The sequence below is a fragment of the Ostrea edulis genome, chromosome 7 (assembly GCF_947568905.1).
Source record: "Ostrea edulis chromosome 7, xbOstEdul1.1, whole genome shotgun sequence".
Taxonomy (NCBI): Eukaryota; Metazoa; Mollusca; class Bivalvia; order Ostreida; family Ostreidae; genus Ostrea; species Ostrea edulis.
Window position 1 is genome coordinate 69,322,242 of NC_079170.1, and position 21,314 is coordinate 69,343,555.

The 21,314-nt window shown below is 35.4% G+C and overlaps 1 protein-coding gene across 1 annotated transcript in view; it reads right to left on the bottom strand.

Annotated features, from left to right (window-relative positions):
- The window catches only part of LOC125656315 (uncharacterized), a 74,467-nt gene that overhangs the window by 33,635 nt on the left and 19,518 nt on the right, over positions 1 to 21,314 (bottom strand). The window contains exon 4 of the mRNA XM_056145209.1: positions 2,121 to 2,248. Coding sequence (XP_056001184.1) covers positions 2,121 to 2,248 — 128 coding nt within the window. The remainder of the gene's footprint in view (positions 1 to 2,120; positions 2,249 to 21,314) is intronic.

The following is a 21,314-nucleotide window of genomic DNA, read 5'->3' on the forward strand; positions in this document are numbered from 1 at the left end:
ATTTATAGCATAGAATGAACATATTGTCTTGTCATTTAGTAAGCTTAAAGAGCAAAGTATGACATTTGGCTATACATATTTAGAAGAGTACTTTTAAAGATACAATACATTTTCAATCTTTGAGTTATAAAATGGCCCACAGGACCTGAAGAAACACTGACTCGGAGATTTTGTGTTTCTATATAGTCGATGAGACTGGAAACTCTGCATTGTTTCTTCATTTAAGACCATGAGACCATGCAGAAACCATTATGTGTTTCCATGGACTGGATACTCTGACTAAGAGATTATGTGTTTCCGTGTAACATAGGATTAAAAACCCTGACTCTGGGTTTTATGTATTCAAAAATTTTAGTGTATAGCCTCAGGGACAAATTCTAACTAATATAGCCAGTTCATTTTAGATGCCCAGAAGTAGAGAAGAATTTCACATGTTAAATGCATTTCATTTTTTGATCTCCTTTTCTAGACTTTCAACTATTAACCAATGGGCCTTAAAGGACCTCCCTACTTTAGATGTATATATACACACACACACAGAGAGAGAGAGAGAGAGAGAGAGAGAGAGAGAGAGAGAGAGAGTTGAAATGTATTCTTTGAGGATTAAAATCCAAATAACACTGGGACATTGCAACAAGAAGAGGAAGGGCTGCACCATTAGGGACGCTGTCATGCCGTGTCCATGAAATTCATGTTTTGTTCCCCCGAAGTATGATACACTGAGTAATTTAGTGCTTATTGCCCATCCAATTTCTGAGGAGTCCAAGCTAGATGTCAATTAAATCTTCAAAAGTTTAACACCAATGGCTGCCACCGCATGAATCATAAAGTACGTAGCTCCTAAAATACTTACAAAACCTTCTCATTTCCAAACAGGCACTGCATCATGGTTATCATATATATATATATATATATATATATATATATATAGGTTCCAGAATAATAACGTGCAACTTAGTAAACTAATTTATTTCTTAAACTCTGCAGTTCAATAATCATTTAACAAACTTGACTCTACTTTATACAAGAAAGCTTTCAGGTAAATCTCCACTTTTACGGCCTAGTGGCTCTAAGAACACTTTGAAAGATTTTCCCTGTATATAAACATGCAAAACTTTGATCTATTGTGGCCCCAGCCTACCCCAAGGGGTCATGCTTTTAATAAACTTGGATTTCCACTACATGTATGTCATGAAGCTTTCATGTAAATTTCAGCTTTTCTGGCCCAGTGGTTCTTGAGAAGAGGATTTTTAAATGACCCCACCCTAGTTTTGCATTTTTGTGCTTATCTCCCCATTGAAGGTAGTACGATCCTTCATTTGAATAAACTTGAATCCCCTTCACCCAAGAATGATGTGTACCAAATTTGGTTGAAATTGGCTCAGTGGTTCTGGAAAAGAAGTTGAAAGTATGAAAAGTTTACAGACAGACCGACTACGGACAAGGGGTGATTAGAAAAGCACACTTGAGCTCAGGTGAGCTAAAAAGGGTTACTAAATCACACAATTATTGGGGCCATTTCTTGTTTTTGTTTTTTAGGGGTTTTTTAAGGGGTGTGTGTGTAAATGTCTTTCCTGAGTCAGTTGATGTCAATATTTTATTGAGAAATATAAATTACAAGCAATATAGACACAAATGTTCTTAATGATCTGTATAAAATGAAATTTAAAAGGGAAACGTTCAAAGATTGAAAAATAACATGTTTGTAATACAAAAACCGAACGTCTGCACCAGAGACTGATGAAACAAAGTTGATAATTATAGAAAATATGATCAAAGACCTCTGCAGTTAGGAGGGGGGACTCATCTGTTGATGTTCGTTAAAAATAATACTGTTTCATAAGCTTATCATTTCATTGTGTTTATCTATGAAAGTAATAATCTTAGCTCAGGCAGTATATTGTGTCGGAATAAATCAAAGACCTTCCCAAAATACAAAAGGCAAAAAAAAAAAACCAAATTAAGGTCTTCACTTTGGCTTCTCTGTGCTAATTGTATAAAACCTGCCATTGATTTTCTCCTATATAACCAAACAGCATCAAATGACACAAAAGGGAATCATAATGTCTAACTTTAACTGATACCTGAAACCTACAATTGCAATGTAGAATATTTCTTACATAGATGTCTGTCAACTGAGTCCAATTTGTACCACTGAGGTTGGCGAAGAAACAGACAGGGTGCGAGATGGAGGATTCCTGCTGCACGTTGACCTGAATCTGAAAGCCATGTAGCTCATCCACTGAGGCTGCAAGAATACAAGATGTCTAATTATTACCAGTTCTCAGTAACCGATGTTGTGAAGTGCAGTTAACAATTGTTTGATATTCGATTTAACATCAGGTTACACTAGTCGTTATAAAACTTCATCATCAGAGTTCTAATGTAGGGTGAATGTCCCTATACATCCCGAATATAATTCCCGAATATAATTCTCCGATGAGACGTAAAACATTACAAGCAACCAATAATTATTCTTTTGAAATTGCTTTCGTCTTAGACAATACACGTTTGTTGCAAACTAGTTCAGTCCAGTTATTTAGTACCCCCTGTCTGCGTAATCATTACCAAATTCATGGAGTGAATATTAAGTCAATTGTCAAAGGGTATACAGCGTAATGAATGGGTCAACGATATGATACTGTAAACCAAATTTTATTCGAGTGAATGAAAATTTGCGAAATTAGCGAGAACTTGACATCATCGTGAATATGTCTCATCACCATGCAACCAGTCCTGGAATGTTTGTCAACTGTAATGAAAAAGGTCTCTCTCGCGAAAAGTACTTGCCCCGAAACAGTTTACCACAAGTGAATTGCGAAATAAAGTAGATGTGAATAAAATCTGGTTTACAGTACAGTTTAATCGTAAATCTAGCCTATATTCTTAAAAAATAAATGAAAATAAACACAATAGAATGTCTTTATTTGTTGTTTCATCAGATGATGAATGTAGCAATCATTGGGGAAAAAATCTGCATAATATCCCACCATTGCAGATTATGAATTTTTTCTGCAATGCTTTCTACCTTATATAATCACCCAATGAAACAAACGAAGAAAGCATTTTATTGTTTAAAACAACAAACAATGAATAAATTACTGTGCATTTAGAGTTCAATGGGTCTTAAAAAAATTTCGGGGTGGGTGGGTGTTATTAGTTACACAGTTAGTTAGTGACCTGATACGGAAAAATACATAGTGTGAAAGTGAAAACAAAACCTGTATCGGGTGAGGCGAAGCCGAGTCCGATACAGGTTTTCTTTTCACACCATGTATTTTTCCGTATCAGGTCACTAACTGTGTAACGAATTTATCACGTCGAAGACCTCTAACTGTATATGCGGGGGTCTATATCATACAACTTAGTCAAATGTCTTTCCTTTTGACACGGCTGCAAGTCGAACCCGACGATAAATAAAATTACTCGCCCAATACGGATTTTACTCGCATGATACGGTTTTTTTCACGGCATCATGTGACCAAGATCTGACCAATTAGATTTCAACAATTTTGTCTGAGGCGTGATAATATTTAATGCTCAACAAAGCATTTGGATTTTGAAGCAAAATGGGTAATAATGATTATCAACAGAGATGAGAAATGAAACTATAAGTTGATCATTATGCAGCTATAATGATTATCAACAAACTTAAGATGAAAAATCAAACTATATGTATAAGTCAATCATTTTGAGGTTATATTGAAACTTTGAAGAAGATTCCTCTGAGTTTCGAGACATTGATAATAATGGCCAACTCAAATGCAACAAAGCAAGAATCACAAATATCTACTGTATGAATAAAGCTGTTATCTTCAAATTTAAGCAAAATAATGGTAGGACATAGAAATACTGTAAAATGTTCTGGAAACAAATGAGCATAATATATCAAACTAGTAAATTTATAACTTTTTATGGGAATTTTAAAATAACCCTGAACTTTTAACATAAATTGTTTAACCAGTCCTTCTGTTAGTTCAGGACTTCTCGGAAGAATCGACTGCTATTTTTAACAGTCACCAGAGTTAATTGAATTTGTTTCAAATAACAATTCTGACACTGCTTAAATTTACGCAAGGAAAACATCAAACTCTCAAGTTGTCAGCAGAAATCTTCCAAAATGGTATTCTGGGACTCATCTGAAACCAAGCGCGCATTCAAATGTCAAAATTCGATTTGCAAAATTCAGCAGAAACCTTCTAGAATCGTTATGACATACCATGCAGCTAGCTCACATGAAAATGTACACCTGTTGAAACCTTAATTAGTACACAAGTTTACGCATTTTCATTTGATGACCCTTCAGGGTAATTCTGTGTCTTCTTTTACAAATTATGGACAGTAAGCCTTCTTTGAGGAAATCACATCACAAGAGATGATCATATTCTTATTACTTTTACAAAACTCTCGGTTTAATGTCCTTCAACGCTCCTCATATAAAAATTGTGTACCTATAGTAACTATACACAGAAGATCTCTAGTTTTCACTGCAATCATCAGTATTTATAAGCTATACTGAAGGAATTAACAAATGAAATGTATATAATCATAGATACAACACCTAGCAGTGTCATGTCCTTCTAATTCCTGGCGATGACACATCACATAAAGAAAACGGTAAATTAAGAGAAAAACTTCCTTTAAAATTCATCATAAATATACATGTATCTGCAATATACGAAAATTATAAAAGTATTGGTGAGAATATTTGCAAGATTGATCGAGAGCTTCATTTTCAGCTGTTTTAATTAGCTCATTAGCGCATGTTTTTTTGCTTTTAGCAAATTAAATTGCACCTCTCGGTTCTTGTGCACCAATAGTAATATTGAGGAACTTCAAGTATGCATTGCAAATTGAAACCACAGACTACTATAAAGACAGTCCATCATTAACATTCTTGAACTTTCCCATTTGAACACGGTAAGAGAACAGTCAACGTAGAGAGCTAATTAAAGGTGAATGTACAGTGAGCAAAGAGTGAACATACGGGGAATGAACGCAAAGTGAACGGTGAACACGCAGGGAATGAACGCAAAGTGAACTGTGAACACGCAGGGAATGAACGCAAAGTGAACTGTGAACACGCAGGGAATGAATGCAAAGTGAACTGTGAACATGCAGGGAATGAACGCAAAGTGAACTGTGAACACGCAGGGAATGAACGCAAAGTGAACTGTGAACACGCAGGGAATGAACGCAAAGTGAACTGAGAACATACGGGGAATGAACGCAAAGTGAACGATGAACATGCAGGGAATGAACGCAAAGTGAACTGAGAACATACGGGGAATGAACGCAAAGTGAACGATGAACACGTAGGGAATGAACGCAAAGTGAACTGTGAACACGCAGGGAATGAACGCAAAGTGAACTGAGAACATACGGGGAATGAACGCAAAGTGAACGGTGAACACGCAGGGAATGAACGCAAAGTAAACTGTGCACCCACCGTGAGCTAATGGTGAACGAAAGCAAGGTGAACAGTCACGCACCGTGAGTTAACAGTGAATGAATGGTGAGTGAATGGTGAACGAACACAAAGTGAACGGTGAGTGCATGGTGAATGCAATTTGTTAAACAGTTGGTGAATGGTGAGTGAACAGAAAATGTGAGCAGAGCACATGCAAAGCCCACAGTAAATGCAAGATGATCTATCTATTTGAAATGTTTCGGATTTTTCCTTTCGATTGTACATTTTTGAAGCTAAATATTATGCAAGATATGACACCAAACTTGGTCTGCAGTTTTCTTTGAATTTTCATAGCTGATAATCCTGACATTTTGTACTTTAAAATTAAATTTCTGATGTAAATATGAAAGTTTCCTTCCACTCTTACTACACACACATTCCTTTTTCATAATAGCCTTAATGTTTGCTATGAAGATTGAACCTTAATTCACTTTGGTGTTCTGAGCAACAATACAAAGACAAAAAGACTGAACGGTGAACGAACAGTGCACGCTTTGTGAACGGTGAGCACACTGTGAGCACATGGTGAACGCAAAACTGTGAACGGAGAGCGTGCGGTCAATGAACAACAAAAAAACGGTGAGGTAGAATATGTCTCACTGGGACCATACCTCCGATACAATTAGGTTTGATTATTTAGACAATCTTAGCTACAGCAAATGAAAGGTGAAGATAATGAACAGTGATCAATCTCAACGCCTACAAGCAATACAAAATAGATAGTTGGGCAAACATGGACCCCTAGCTGGACACATCAGAGGTGGGTGGGATCAGGTGCCTAGGAGGAGTAAGCATCCCCTGTCGACCGCAGTCACACCCGCCAAATGTGATGAAATTGAAGCTACGCTGCATGCTCCAGCAGACAAATATATGGATGGATAAATTAATTCTTTAGTTGATATACACCCCCCCAAAAAAAACATGGCTTGGGAAGGATATAGAAATAAATGCAGCTAGAAATGACACAGTTCCTGAGTTGGTGTCTCAATCAGTCATTAGTGATCAAGACCCTGTCTGTGTTCTTCTGAAGTGTAGTATTATTATTTTCCCCCATTTACTGTGACCCCCAGACTATAATCCCCAAACCCACTTTCACTCAGAAGTCAGACTTATCATTACAAATTTCAAGACCGGGCTTCTATTAATGTTGCTCTTTGACGACATTGTGATGCGACTGGGATTCACCTGACTAAAGGCAGTTATTGCCAGTGAAGTAAATCTTTTCCCGAGAATGTATCTTACAACTGACAGTACTAACGTACTAAATCTTCCATAATCTTCTACATCCAGTGATCTCTGTGGTAGAGACAATCTACTGCAGTATATGGCACACTTAAATATGAACTCCTGATGTACAATAATAACAGATGAAAGGATATATATAAAGCGTGAATCAGTTCATCTCGTTCCCTGGGCAAACACTGCATCTTCCCAGATAAACAACTTTAAAATTAATAAAGTGATGACTCCTGGTGCGAAAACGTCCTCTCTCTCTATACTACGTATATATCGTATCCAAGGTTAAAACACACTTACGATTATTTCTATGAAAAATCAATAAGAGCTTTGTTACAGGTTGCACATTTCGTATTCTTCAGTTAGCAGATTTAAGATAGAATCTGTTTATCTGAGTAAGAGTGAGATTTGTTAGGAGTTAATCTCCACACTGTCATTCATATACCATTAACACTGGATAAAATAGCCTCACAATGTAAAATTCATATAACATTAACACTGGATAAAATAGCCTCACATTATAAAATTCATAACATTAACACTGGATAAAATAGCCTCACATTATAAAATTCATAACATTAACACTGGATAAAATAGCCTCACAATGTAAAATTCATATACCATTAACACTGGATAAAATAGCCTCACATTATAAAATTCATAACATTAACACTGGATAAAATAGCCTCACATTATAAAATTCATAACATTAACACTGGATAAAATAGCCTCACATTATAAAATTCATAACATTAACACTGGATAAAATAGCCTCACATTATAAAATTCATAACATTAACACTGGATAAAATAGCCTCACATTATAAAATTCATAACATTAACACTGGATAAAATAGCCTCACATATTATAAAACAAGGTAATCACTATAATAAAAAAAAAAAAGTATTGCGTTACAATAAAGTTGTCTCAGCTAGCATATTGTTCAGATATTTAGAGGATTCCAGGAAAATATTCAGAACTATGACATCACAAGGATATTATATGACTAGAACATGAAATATTCATTAAGTGCACATACTGACATTTATTTGAGGGTATGAATTGTGATGCTTATAACGCCAGCCTGTAGATAAGTACATTAGCACTTAAATCATGAAAAGTATGATGCTGGTGTGTCACACTCTAGTTCATACCCTCATGTAATTTTCAAAAATGAAATTCATTTCGTATATTTACATTTTAATTACATTTCGGTTGGAACTCCCAGCTGTTAAAATAGACCTACAATGTGCCTTGTTCACTGTCAGTAGCGAGTGTAATGCATTAACTCATGACAAAATAATGACTATCATTACAATTAGTAAAGATTATATCAAAGGTAAAAGCAATGGAAATGTAGATATTTCCTAACAGCACAGACGAATCGCTGGCGGGGCGGGGGCAGCGATTCTGGACTCGAATCACTGGCGGGGCGGGGTCAGTGGATCTAGACTTGAATCACTAGCAGGGCGGGGTCAGTGGGTCTAGACTAGAATTGGTGGTGGGGCGGGGTTAGTGAGTCCAGACTCAAATCACCAGCGGGACTGGGTCAGTCAGTCCGGACTCGAATGGCTCGCGGAGCTGGGTCAGTGAGTCTGGACTCGAATCTCTGGCGAGGCTGCATAGCAAGTCCTACGTAGTAGCTGACTTTCCTACTTCCGAGAAAATATCTTTTTATGATCATCGTTCTTTTGTAGATAAATTTCCTGCAATCTAATTCTTTGATATGATTATCTACATGCTCAAAGTTGCACCACTGATGCTTAAAACATGTAAATAAAAAATAAATAAATGAAACACCTACAGGTGCATTATTTAGCTTTTGGAACATGGGGTTACATGCTATAAATATCGCTGTCTGATGTGACATATTTCCAATTTCATGCTTTAATCATCATGAGCACAAAATGTTATATCTACCATTGTACACTTGAAATTTAATTGGCACATTAATGGGCATTTGTTTGAAATGGAAACTTGATCAACGTCATTTTATTGCATAAACTGTTCAAGTCTTTGTAGAGTTCGAGAAAAGCAGTGACATCACAAACATGATCGTATTATAAGCTAAAACTAGAATTATTAATCTATCAGAGAATTTATATCAGGGACTACAAAACCAATTTGAATATGGTACATTTAAATGTGGATATCATAGGTCATTTAATTATTTACAAATTTTATCTTAAATATATATACATTTGTACTCGATAACAGATTGTTTATGTGAACAGTTTTTAATCTCTTCAATCATACATACAAATCTTAATATATCTTGAAAATTTAAAGGAATTAAGCCAAAATTTGAATTTCTTAAAATAATTTTCTGTATCTTGTTTTGTCTAGAGGATAATTATTATTAAGGTTTTATTAATTATACACAAAGTATAAATTAAGATAGAACGAATTTGAATAATGTGGAATTTCAAAACTCCTCAAAAATATGAAAGTGTGAGTGCATATAGTGATCGATACAGGCATGATACTCCAACATTTTAATTAAACATCATGGAAAAATAACTGAATGCTTATATCAAGATAAACAGCATAAAACTTATATAAATAAACCAAAATAATATTGATAAGACAATTAAAAATTAGTCCAACATAATTAACATCAAATACGGTTAATATTTTTCGCTTTGATTGTCATATTAAGCCATTGCAATTCTAGAGAATGCTTTGGACACAGTTATGGAAGTACTGCTACTAATGTCCTCACCTCCATCGCATCACATGTACTTCTCATTAAGTTAGCTCCGTGCAACCTCATGCGATGGTCCCGTGGGGATCCAGGTCAGAATAGGTCCTCAGTAATCTCGGCTGAGATTTGGCTCAGCTGAATATCTATAATTAATGAACTGACTCTCGGTGAAGGCATCAGTCAAAATATTCAACCTAGCGGAATCTCAGCTGAGATTAGGTCCTAAGATACCCCTTGCTTATCAAAAGAGGTGACTAAATGGGGCAGTCCTTCGGATGAGAAAACAAAAACTGAGGCCCCAATTAAATGTCACAGCATGTGTGACATGATAAAGATCTCTACCTGCTCAAAGGCCATAATTTTAAGTACAAGCATAATTTTAAGCCAAATTTTGCAGCTAGCCCTTTACCATCAATGGTGATGTCTCCATATGAGTGACAATTTTTCGACAGGGACATTAAACGATGAAATTACACGTAACAACCATGCAATTAACCCTCAAGTGATGTCATACTGGTTTTCTCGAAATCTTTATTTTATGACTAAACTTCCTGCATATTAGAAATATATCTTTCGGAGAAATTTTATTCACTGGGTAATTAAGCTATAAAAAGATGGTAAACTTTTTGACACAGAAAAAGTTTTATATATTCTATAATGATCAATATTTCATAAATGCTATCAAGGGCAATAACTCTTATGATGCCCATTTTCTCTACTGTATATCTATTATACAATGATCTCCGTGATATATGCACAGATAAATTATCTATATTTAGATTGGTTGTGGTAGCTCAGTGGTAGAGTGTTCGCTTCGTAACCGGGAGGTCGTGAGTTTGAGCCCCGCTCGTGCCATATGGCCATGTCAAACCCACGATGATAAAATAGGTATATATAGTGATTGTTCCTTCACCAAACACTCGGCATTTAGAAATGGGAGACTCACAGGTCTTTCGGATATGACCTTTAAAATGGAGCTCCCGCGTCACTGCAGACAGTTGGCATGATAAAAAACCCTCATTGCTGAGGTCCTGAGTGCTACGCATAGGTCTGAATTTGTGGTACCTGAGAGAGTTACAGCTGTGACATCTCAATGTGAGCAAAAAGTTCTTGACGAGATTATACAGTAAAAATAAACAAGCAAGCAATCTATATTTTATCAAGTAACAGTTTTTAAAACTATTAACATTAAAAAAAATTCATTTTGACCAACAGATTTCATGAATTTTAATTATGATGTTTAACGTGTAACAGGAAGGAAGAAAATGCAACAAAACAGACCGAGATTCAAACCCGGGCCCCCTGAATCGCCAGTCAGGTGCTCTAAAACAGACCGGGATTCAAACCCGGGCCGTAAGGGCCCTGAATCGCCAGTCAGGTGCTCTAAAACAGACCGGGATTCAAACCCGGGCCCCCTGAATCGCCAGTCAGGTGCTCTAAAACAGACCGGGATTCAAACCCGGGCCCCCTGAATCGCCAGTCAAGTGCTCTATAAACTGCAGTGACAGACCACCTGAAGATATGCAATTTTCAAATGTTGATTGACATATGAAGGATGAATATAACGAAAATGATCAATCTTGTTTTAAATCCCAGAACCAATACAAAATAGATATAGTTGGACAAACACGGACCCCTGGACACACCAGAGGTGGAATCAGGTGCCTAGGAGGAGTAAGCATCCCCTGTCAACCGGTCACACACGCTGTGATCGACCCGCCGTGATCAGGTAAACGGAGTCAAAATCAGTGTGCCACGAACGGTCTAATAATCAGTATGAAACACGTCAAACAGCATTTGACCCAATGATAGGTCGATTGCAAACTAGATCATTATTACGACCATATAATTTGCGAAATGATGACTTTAAGCGAGACTGTTGAAACCCCTAGCTGTAACATCCACTTGTTTGTCAGTACGTGACAGCTTGTCTCACTTTAAAAAAATGACCATACACAGAACACACTCTTGCGTATCGAATCAGTTGAGCAATATTAAAAAACTCCATATGCAGGTGACAATTATTGGAATAGATATTGCAGAATGTCAGTGGTGATTTTTACGTACCAATGTATAGGTTTTTATTCATTTTAGTAAAAATCAGCAAATAATTTGACATTCGTATCTTAGAATGCCCCTTTATAGTTCAATCCTTTATAGTTCAATATCAGACTTACTTCAAAAGTCATTTATCATGATAACGCAATCTCAAACATGATTGAAATATTGAATTTTCAATTTATCATTTCTAACCTGCAATTATTATTATTGGTCTGGGAAACTTCGACTCTCTAGTGTGGTACGTCCGACGTGATGTATGCATATCAGAAATTTTATTGAATCACTAAGGCTTCAGAAGTATTCTAACAATCATCAAATCCAATGATCCAGATCGATCCCTCCTGTGGGATATATTAGTTCATTAATTTACCATAAATTGTGTTGTTTAATGTGCACGTGGTTCCAATCTCATCAAACAATTTCAGATTATAACAATCACTTATAGTGCTGATTGTGGTCTTGCTGTCTTCACATAAAAAAAAAAACAAAAAAAAAACCCTGATTTTTGGAGTGCAAAAGAGCATTTCTAGATTTATATTCACAACTGCTGGATAATTTGTCTATAATTAGTAAAACATAATTAATTTGGTTACCATTATATAGCCAGGAAAGAAGTCAGTATTAAGAAGGATTTTTTTTTTCTTTTTCAATGAAAAAAATTAAGATTTTTAAAGAATTTCTATAATCAAACCTCTCTCTACAGTGCTTGTGAACCAGGGTCAAGGTCGCGCAAACTTATATACATCAAAAATACTTATAAGCAGCTGATGGCGCAGTACCTTTCTGTCCAAAACTGTTTTGTTGCTGATAAAAGTCATTGGAATTTCAGGACTGCCGTTGTTTTGTCATTGTTCATTCAAATGTCACATACCAGCATTGGAGTCAGATTTTCCTGTCATATGAATGATCAACAGGACTGTTGAAATATACTTTTCTGTTGACCTTGAGAACGACATCCAAATAGTGCCAACTTGGTAATAAATTCATTATCTAATTAACAAACGACATTGATATTTTGGGTACCTTGCTTTGCTGTAACCTACATGTAATTATCGCTTGGTGGTCTGTTTAACACCAAATTATGAAGATTGTTATCAATCTCTTTCTCTCTCTCTAAATGACAAATCTTTGGTTTTGTTATGACAATATATTTTTTGTTCATTAGTAATTTTAACTTAAACATATGACAAAGCTTAATTTGCACTATAAATCACAGTATATTAAACCCCGGCACTCCTTGCATGCTCACCAAGGAATTCATTAAATGGCATTTTTATTTACTTCAATAGATATATATAGCTGGTAGATCAATACTTGCTGCTTTTATGCATGCACAGAACTGCATTTTCAAATTGTACCTGTGGTGGCCACATGCAATGTTCAAAGCTTCTTGGAAGAAACATGATCTAACAATGTTGGACATGTTTTATAGAAAGCTGCCGATTATATAAAGGGTATTTTCTGTGGTTGTCCATTGTTTGTAACATTTTTGTGGACAAGAAAGCTCCGCAAAAATTGCAATCGCATAACTTATCTATAGATACACCTAGGTACACTGCAGAAAATTGTAATCGCAGAATAAATCTGCTACCTTTTAGGGAATCAGATCGCAAAACTTTCCATCCGCAGAAAATACCTGGCTCATATTATTCAGTTTGATTAAAATCAGGTCCTTTGATCTGCTTACGTAGATTGTTACACATGATGCATGTATAGCGATGTACACGAGCGGATCAAAGGATCAAACTTTAATCAGATTGTTCCTGGATTTATTGGGCAAAAAAATATATATTAATATGCTTGTTTCGTACGTGTTACCTGACCAACCGGGACACAAAGCTGCCGAACTGGATTTTTTCTAATCAAAATTCTCACACAAAAAATAATTTCCAGATTACAATTTGTTTTAATTAGGATCTGGGTTAACAAATATAAATTAAACAAAATGGCAGCTCTTAGCTAGTCTGGTTACTATAGTTATTTACATTCAAAGAATGCAGTCATCGCATTGAGAATGCTGCAGTGATTATACATCATTTACTAACTCGAGTAATCCTTAGATATTTATGGTCAAAATCACAAAGCTGGACCTCCATTTTTATAAGGTCATATCCGAAAGACCCCCGATTCTTATTTCTAGATGCTGATCGAGCATTTGGAAAAGGAACAATCACTTTTACTAATGTTTATGTCTTCATTTGACATGGCCATCAGCAGGGCTTTGAACTCACAACCTCCCTGTTGATAAGCAAGTGCTCTATACTTTTATAAGGACATTTAAATTGTCTTAGGGTCCGATTTCTTACCTATTACGTCAGGCACGGTGACCTTATGCTTGATCAACTCTAGTTATTTAGTTCTTGGTTTAGGTCCATTTGTAAACTAACCCCCTAAAAAAATAATTTTGAAAACCTATTCACCTACCTGGAATTTTTTCCTTGCATTGGTAATAGGAAGCAAATTAATAGATCTTTTTTTGGCCTCATACAGTATTAATATTAAATTGTAAAGAAATCTTGAATGTAAGTCATAATGGTGCGTATATATATAGCTATAATATTTATCATAGTTACAAAATTCTCTCTCTCTCTCTTTGTCTCTCTCTGTCTCTCTCTCTCTTTCACTGTGTGTGTGTGTAGCCATTAAAACTATACCTTTTATAGCCCCCTGATTGCCTCTTGATTAAATGGAAGTCTGGGCTTAAGGTAGTACTCTACATCGTCATAATGGCTGACTTCCTTTAAAAACATGGATGACAAAATCGATATCAGCAATATTTGACTTTTCCTTTTCCATTTAAATACCTAGCCGAGTAGCTCAGTAGGTTAGAATACCGACTGCTGAACTGTAGGTCGCAGGTTCGAGTCCAGCAGGGGTTTTAAATTTTTTTCAGATTACCTTCTACTAAAACTGTATTTTTTGACAAAATAAAGTAAATTTGAAAATTTTCAAATTCAAAATATTTTTGTACATATCCTACACTTTTCATCTACATCAAATTTCTCTGGTGTAGCATACCTCCTTAACAGAAAACAAAGATGATTACATGTTTCCAGAATGAGAGAGAGAGTTCTGTATACACATCAGTCATTTTACAAACTCCAGAGTTTGAATATCATACAAATCAATACCTCTATTCTTTGCAATGTTTCTCAAATATTTGTGCAGACTCCTTTAATGCATTTTTCCATCACAAAAATGTGCTTCTGAATGGCTTCCCTTTCTGTGTTAGAAACTTTATTTACTTTACCATCAGTTTAAAGTAAGCTTGAAAAGAAATACAGTTCTGAAGGTAATATAAAACAAACTAGACTTAACAATTTAAACTTGCATGAAAAAAAAAAATCTCTTCGTGCTCAACACTTTTGAGCTAGCAATTTTAAGAGACAGTCATATTTTGGATCATACTTACAAGTATTAAAAGTCATTTGATTTTGGAATTAGTCTGAAATGGACTGGTATTTTTTTTAAATATGGGTAAATATACTCAAGGTGCTAACAAAGTTCTTTTGAAAGGTGAAAACTGAAATAGACCATGCATGCACTATTCTGCAGGGTATTTTTTTTCCAGAGTGTGTTCTGCAGCTTAATTGACCAGCGATTCTGAAAAAGTTTTCATTAAGCATGCATACACGGCAACAAAAGTCTTTCACTTATCTTATCCATAATTTAAATCCTTTCAAATTTCAAGAATACTTCGATAAGTAGACTTAGGGTTTATCATTATCTGCAGGCAGACCCCACAGAGAGTGTGTGATGATTTAATACATATTATCTCCCCACGGAGAGTGTGTGATGGTAACATACTATCTCCCCACGGAGAGTGTGTGATATCTCCCCATGGAAAGTGTTTGATGATAACATTATCTCCTTCATATTAGCATTTCTGATTCTGGTTGGAGACAGTAAATGGTATATTCCATGATCTAGCTTACACAAGATACCCTTCCATCACATTCTGTTCAATCTATTAATAACTTCATAGCTGATAAACTTTTATATACAATGATTGCTGAATATAGCCTAAATCAAAAATAGCTGTCAAAATACTATCACCAGGAACTAGTTATCCAGCTCAATAATAATCAATATTTAGTTCGTCACTGGCCACATGCATTTTTTAAAACCAATTAAACTGAATGCTTTTATTAAATGCACTATATAATCTAACACAGGCAAAAAGTTCACTTTATATATACTACGACTATCGTAACCTGCGACATCTTGTAGAACTATAACAAGCCTGTAATTTCCTATTTTTTGTATCTATAAATCGATCAAGATGTTTATGTTAAACACAAATATTCCCCCAGTCCTGGCCATTAAGTTCTGAAGCGCGGACTTTTTAGATTTTTTTATGTTCAATCTCAGCCCTGCAGACAATGTTGCTCAATCTGATTAAAATTAGTTTCTTGACCCACTACTTTTTAAATAAAAAAAATTGTTTGCTCCATGAGTTTGAATCAAGAAAAGAATCTAGGAGGTGATTTTAATCAGATTGAGTGATGCTGATCTCAGACTGGGGTCTATGAGGTAATTTTAATCAGATTGGGTGATGCTGATCTCAGGAAAGAATCTAGGAGGTAATTTTAATCAGACTGAGTGATGCTGATCTCAGAATGGGGTCTAGGAGGTAATTTTAATCAGACTGAGTGATGCTGATCTCAGACTCAGGGGTCTAGGAGGTAATTTTAATCAGATTGAGTGATGCTGATCTCAGGCTGGGGTCTTAAGGAGGTGATTTTAATCAGAATGAGTGATGCTGATCTCAGGAAAGAATCTAGGAGGTGATTTTAATCAGATTGAGTGATGCTGATCTCAGGCTGGGGTCTAGGAGGTAATTTTAATCAGATTGAGTGATGTTGATCTCAGACTCAGGGGTCTAGGAGGTAATTTTAATCAGATTGAGTGATGTTGATCTCAGGCTGGCGTTTCAGCTAACCCTTTATGTCCCGCCAGCCCCAGGTGCAGTAATTCACACACTTTTAAAAATTCAAGTTATCACGGAAAAATCTGATGTTTATTTTTTGTAATACCGTAGCTAGGTCAAGCCATTAAATTTGACCTTAAAAAGGCAACCTCATGCAGATAGGGTAGTCATTTATTTAACACACACCACCCACATATACCAAAAACCTATACAACCATCCATTACTCCAATCATTAAAACCTTAGTGTATTAATTCATTTAATACATTTATATTTCCAATGTTATTGCCTTTGATATATCTTTAGAGATGTATTTCATATACATGGATTTAAGATCAACATTGTCATTCAGATTCCAGACCTGTCACAGACAGATGTGCAGGGCTCATATTTTCATAATATTGTCATTACATTTTGATATTCTGACAGAGTGAGAAAAAAATTCACAACCACTTGTTCCCTGATACAAGTAAAAGACAATGACCACTCCTTCTTATAATGGTTTTATTATGACCACTCACTCCTTATAATGCTTTTATTATGACCACTCCCTCCTTATAATGCTTTTATTATGACCACTCCTCCTTATAATGCTTTTATTATGACCACTCCCTCCTTATATTGCTTTTATTATGACCACTCCTCCTTATAATGCTTTTATTATGACCACTCCTCCTTATCATGCTTTTATTATGACCATTCTCTCCTTATAATGCTTTTATTATGACCACTCCCTCCTTATAATGCTTTTATTATGACCATTCCCTCCTTATAATGCTTTTATTATGACCATTCCCTCCTTATAATGCTTTTATTATGACCACTCCCTCCTTATAATGTTTTTATTGTGACCAATCCTCATAATGGTTTTATTATAACATGCACTCTTCCTTATAATGGTTTTATTATGACCACTCCCTCCTTATAATGGTTTTATTATGACCATTCCCTCCTTAAATGCTTTTATTATGACCACTCCCTCCTTATAATGGTTTTATTATGACCACTCCTCCTTATAATGGTTTTATTATGACCATTCCCTCCTTATAATGGTTTTATTATGACCACTCCCTCCTTATAATGGTTTTATTATGACCACTCCCTCCTTATAATGGTTTTATTATGACCATTCCCTCCTTATAATGGTTTTATTATGACCACTCCTCCTTATAATGGTTTTATTATGACCACTCCTCCTTATAATGGTTTTATTATGACCATGCACTCCTCCTTATAATGGTTTTATTGGTCCCGTAATATATTCATACGTAAATAAAGACAAATATTACATAAACACGGGCTGTAACACAGTTTCAGTCTTTAATCAGTTACATTCTTGATTCACGTTCACCCTGCACATTGCAGTCTCTTTCAAAGTAAAGAAGAAAAAATCAATTGTTGACTTCTTTAATGACATGTTTTCTAAGTTCTGTACGCAATACACTAAAATAAATAGCGAAACCCTTCATTGTCACATTCTTAGTTCTGTACGTGATACACTAAAATAAATAGCCAAACCTTTAATTGTCACATTCCTGATGTGCTCTGAATTCATCAGAACAGTAAACATTTCTTTTATAGCTGTAGCTAAATATAAAAGCACCAATAAAAATATTACACAAACATACACTAAATGACCAATAAAAACATTACACAAACATACACTAAATCTCTATAATGCTTTAATGCTTTTATTGTTTAAACGTAACAAGAAATGTTTCAGAAAGATGTATGTCCGGCCGCCCTGTGAGAGTGAAAAGGGTTATACACATGCATCATTTCATTGTTATTTTAAATAGAATCCTTCATTAGTACGAGTGTGGGATAGGGAATTCCACCGAGGGGACAAGATTCGCAGTCTAGGATGAGGCTTTGCCGAGTCCTAGACAGCGAATATTGTTCCAGAGGTGGGATTTCCCTATCCCACACGAGTAAATAATGAAGGATTATATTTCTCACATTTACCTACAGTTTAGTGCATGAATTTAGGAGCTTTGAGAACTAAATTATCAAAATCCTCATTTGAACTTTGATGCAAAAACTAATTAGATAGGCAGAAAGAGCATACCCAAAAATGGTTTACACTGTAAGGTTGTCCACCAGAAAGCTATACTACATTAAAATGTAAAGAAAACAATGCAAAATATTTCACTTCACCGTGCAACTTAAATCTTCACCGTGTAACGTAAATTCATTAAAAATATATGACGTCACAATCAAATGAAGTCGCAACAGTGTAAGACAGAAAAATCTCATATGGCTGTCTCACATGGGTAAATTCGATCTCATACTGTTGATAATGTGAGAAAGAACTATTACACAGGGTAATAACGTGAAGACAATACTATCACACATATGTCTCCCTCAATAGTCTTTCACTATATCTTCATAAGGACGTATTCCAAATCAGCAAGAGAAATATTTCTTAAACAAGGAGTATTAAATTAACAAGAGGCCCTTGGGCCACATTGCTCACCTGAGTCACTTTGGCCCATATATCTAAAGATTTTCCCTATAATAATTTGTATATAAAACTTTGATCCCTATTGTGGGCCCAACCAACTGCCAGGGGCCATGATTTGAACAAACTTGAATCTGCACGATGACAGGAAGCTTTCATGTAAATTTGTACTTTCCTGGCCCAGAGGTTCCTGAAAAGATTTTAAAAGATTTTTTCTTACATATTCCTATGTATAAAATTTTGACTCCCTATTATGGCCCCATCCTACCCCCAGGGGTCATGATTTTAACAAACTTGAATCTGAACTATGTCAAAAAGTTTTCATGTAAATTCTAGCTCTTCTGGCTCAGTGGTTCTTGAGAAGATTTTTAAATCACCCTACCCTATTTTTGCATTTTTGTGATTATCTCCCCTTTGAAGTGGGCATGGTTCTTCATTTGAAGAAATTTAAAAGCCCTTCACCCAAGGATGCTTTAAGCCAAGTTTGGCTCAAATTGGCTCAGTAGTTCTGAAGAAGAAGTCGAAAATGTGAAAAGTTTACAGAAGGACAGAGAGACAGTTGATGGACAACAGGTGATCAGAAAAGCCCACTTGAGCTTTCAGTTCAGGTGAGCTAAAAATTGGAGTCATTAACCTTGTGACCTCAAAAGCAATAGGAATCATTTATTCCTAAGGTAGAATCAGTGTACCAAATTTGATGTGTCTGTCAAGGAAAGGGTTCTCAGACAATTAATACATCTATCTTATTATGTCCAGTGTGACCTTGTGACCCCAAAATCTGCTTTAATCAGTTCTAGTTCTTTCCCCAAATTTAGATAATTCTAATCAGCGTAGGTACAATCACTATAAAGTAGTGAACCGGTGCCTGGAGTCGGCCATGTTGTCACATCGAGATTACTGAATGAAGAAATGTTGAAAAATCTCGCATTTCTTGTGTTCCATACGTACATTAGAGGTAAGATCTATTTCAGAACTTGTTTTGGTTGGTAATATTACCACACTAGAGGTAAGATCTACGTCTTTTGTTTGGTTGGTAATATTACCACATTAGAGGTAAGATCTAATTCTGTTTGGTTGGTAATATTACCACATTAGAGGTAAGATCTAATTCTTGTGTTTGGTTGGTAATATTACCACACTAGAGGTAAGATCTACTTCTGTTTGGTTGGTAATATTACCACATTAGAGGTAAGATCTACTTCTGTTTGGTTGGTAATATTACCACATTAGAGGTAAGATCTACTTCTTGTGTTTGGTTGGTAATATTACCACATTAGAGGTAAGATCTACTTCTGTTTGGTTGGTAATATTACCACATTAGAGGTAAGATCTACTTCTGTTTGGTTGGTAATATTACCACATTAGAGGTAAGATCAGACTACTTCTGTTTGGTTGGTAATATTACCACATTAGAGGTAAGATCTAATTCTGTTTGGTTGTTAATATTACCACACTAGAGGTAAGATCTACTTCTTGTGTTTGGTTGGTAATATTACCACATTAGAGGTAAGATCTAATTCTGTTTGGTTGGTAATATTACCACATTAGAGGTAAGATCTAATTCTTGTGTTTGGTTGGTAATATTACCACACTAGAGGTAAGATCTACTTCTGTTTGGTTGGTAATATTACCACATTAGAGGTAAGATCTACTTCTTGTGTTTGGTTGGTAATATTACCACATTAGAGGTAAGATCTACTTCTGTTTGGTTGGTAATATTACCACATTAGAGGTAAGATCTACTTCTGTTTGGTTGGTAATATTACCACATTAGAGGTAAGATCAGACTACTTCTGTTTGGTTGGTAATATTACCACATTAGAGGTAAGATCTAATTCTGTTTGGTTGTTAATATTACCACACTAGAGGTAAGATCTACTTCTTGTGTTTGGTTGGTAATATTACCACATTAGAGGTAAGATCTAATTCTGTTTGGTTGGTAATATTACCACATTAGAGGTAAGATCTACGTCTTTTGTTTGGTTGTTAATATTACCACATTAGAGGTAAGATCAGACTACTTCTGTTTGGTTGTTAATATTACCACATTAGAGGTAAGATCTACTTCTTGTGTTTGGTTGTTAATATTACCACACTAGAGGTAAGATCTACTTCTTGTGTTTGGTTGTTAATATTACCACATTAGAGGTAAGATCTACTTCTTGTGTTTGGTTGTTAATATTACCACATTAGAGGTAAGATCTACTTCTGTTTGGTTGGTAATATTACCACATTTGAGGTCAGATGAACTTCTCCAAGCATTGATATATACAATTAGGTGCCTGAGATGGGAATGGGCAACAAAGCAGACACCATACATTGCTTGGGCTAATCGTACGTCTAAACATACTTCAGTGATTCTGTCTTGACAGTTATAAGAAGATATAAACAATTCAAAACTTTAATGCTTTTCGATCATAAAGGATTAAAATGTATATCTAAGTATGTAATT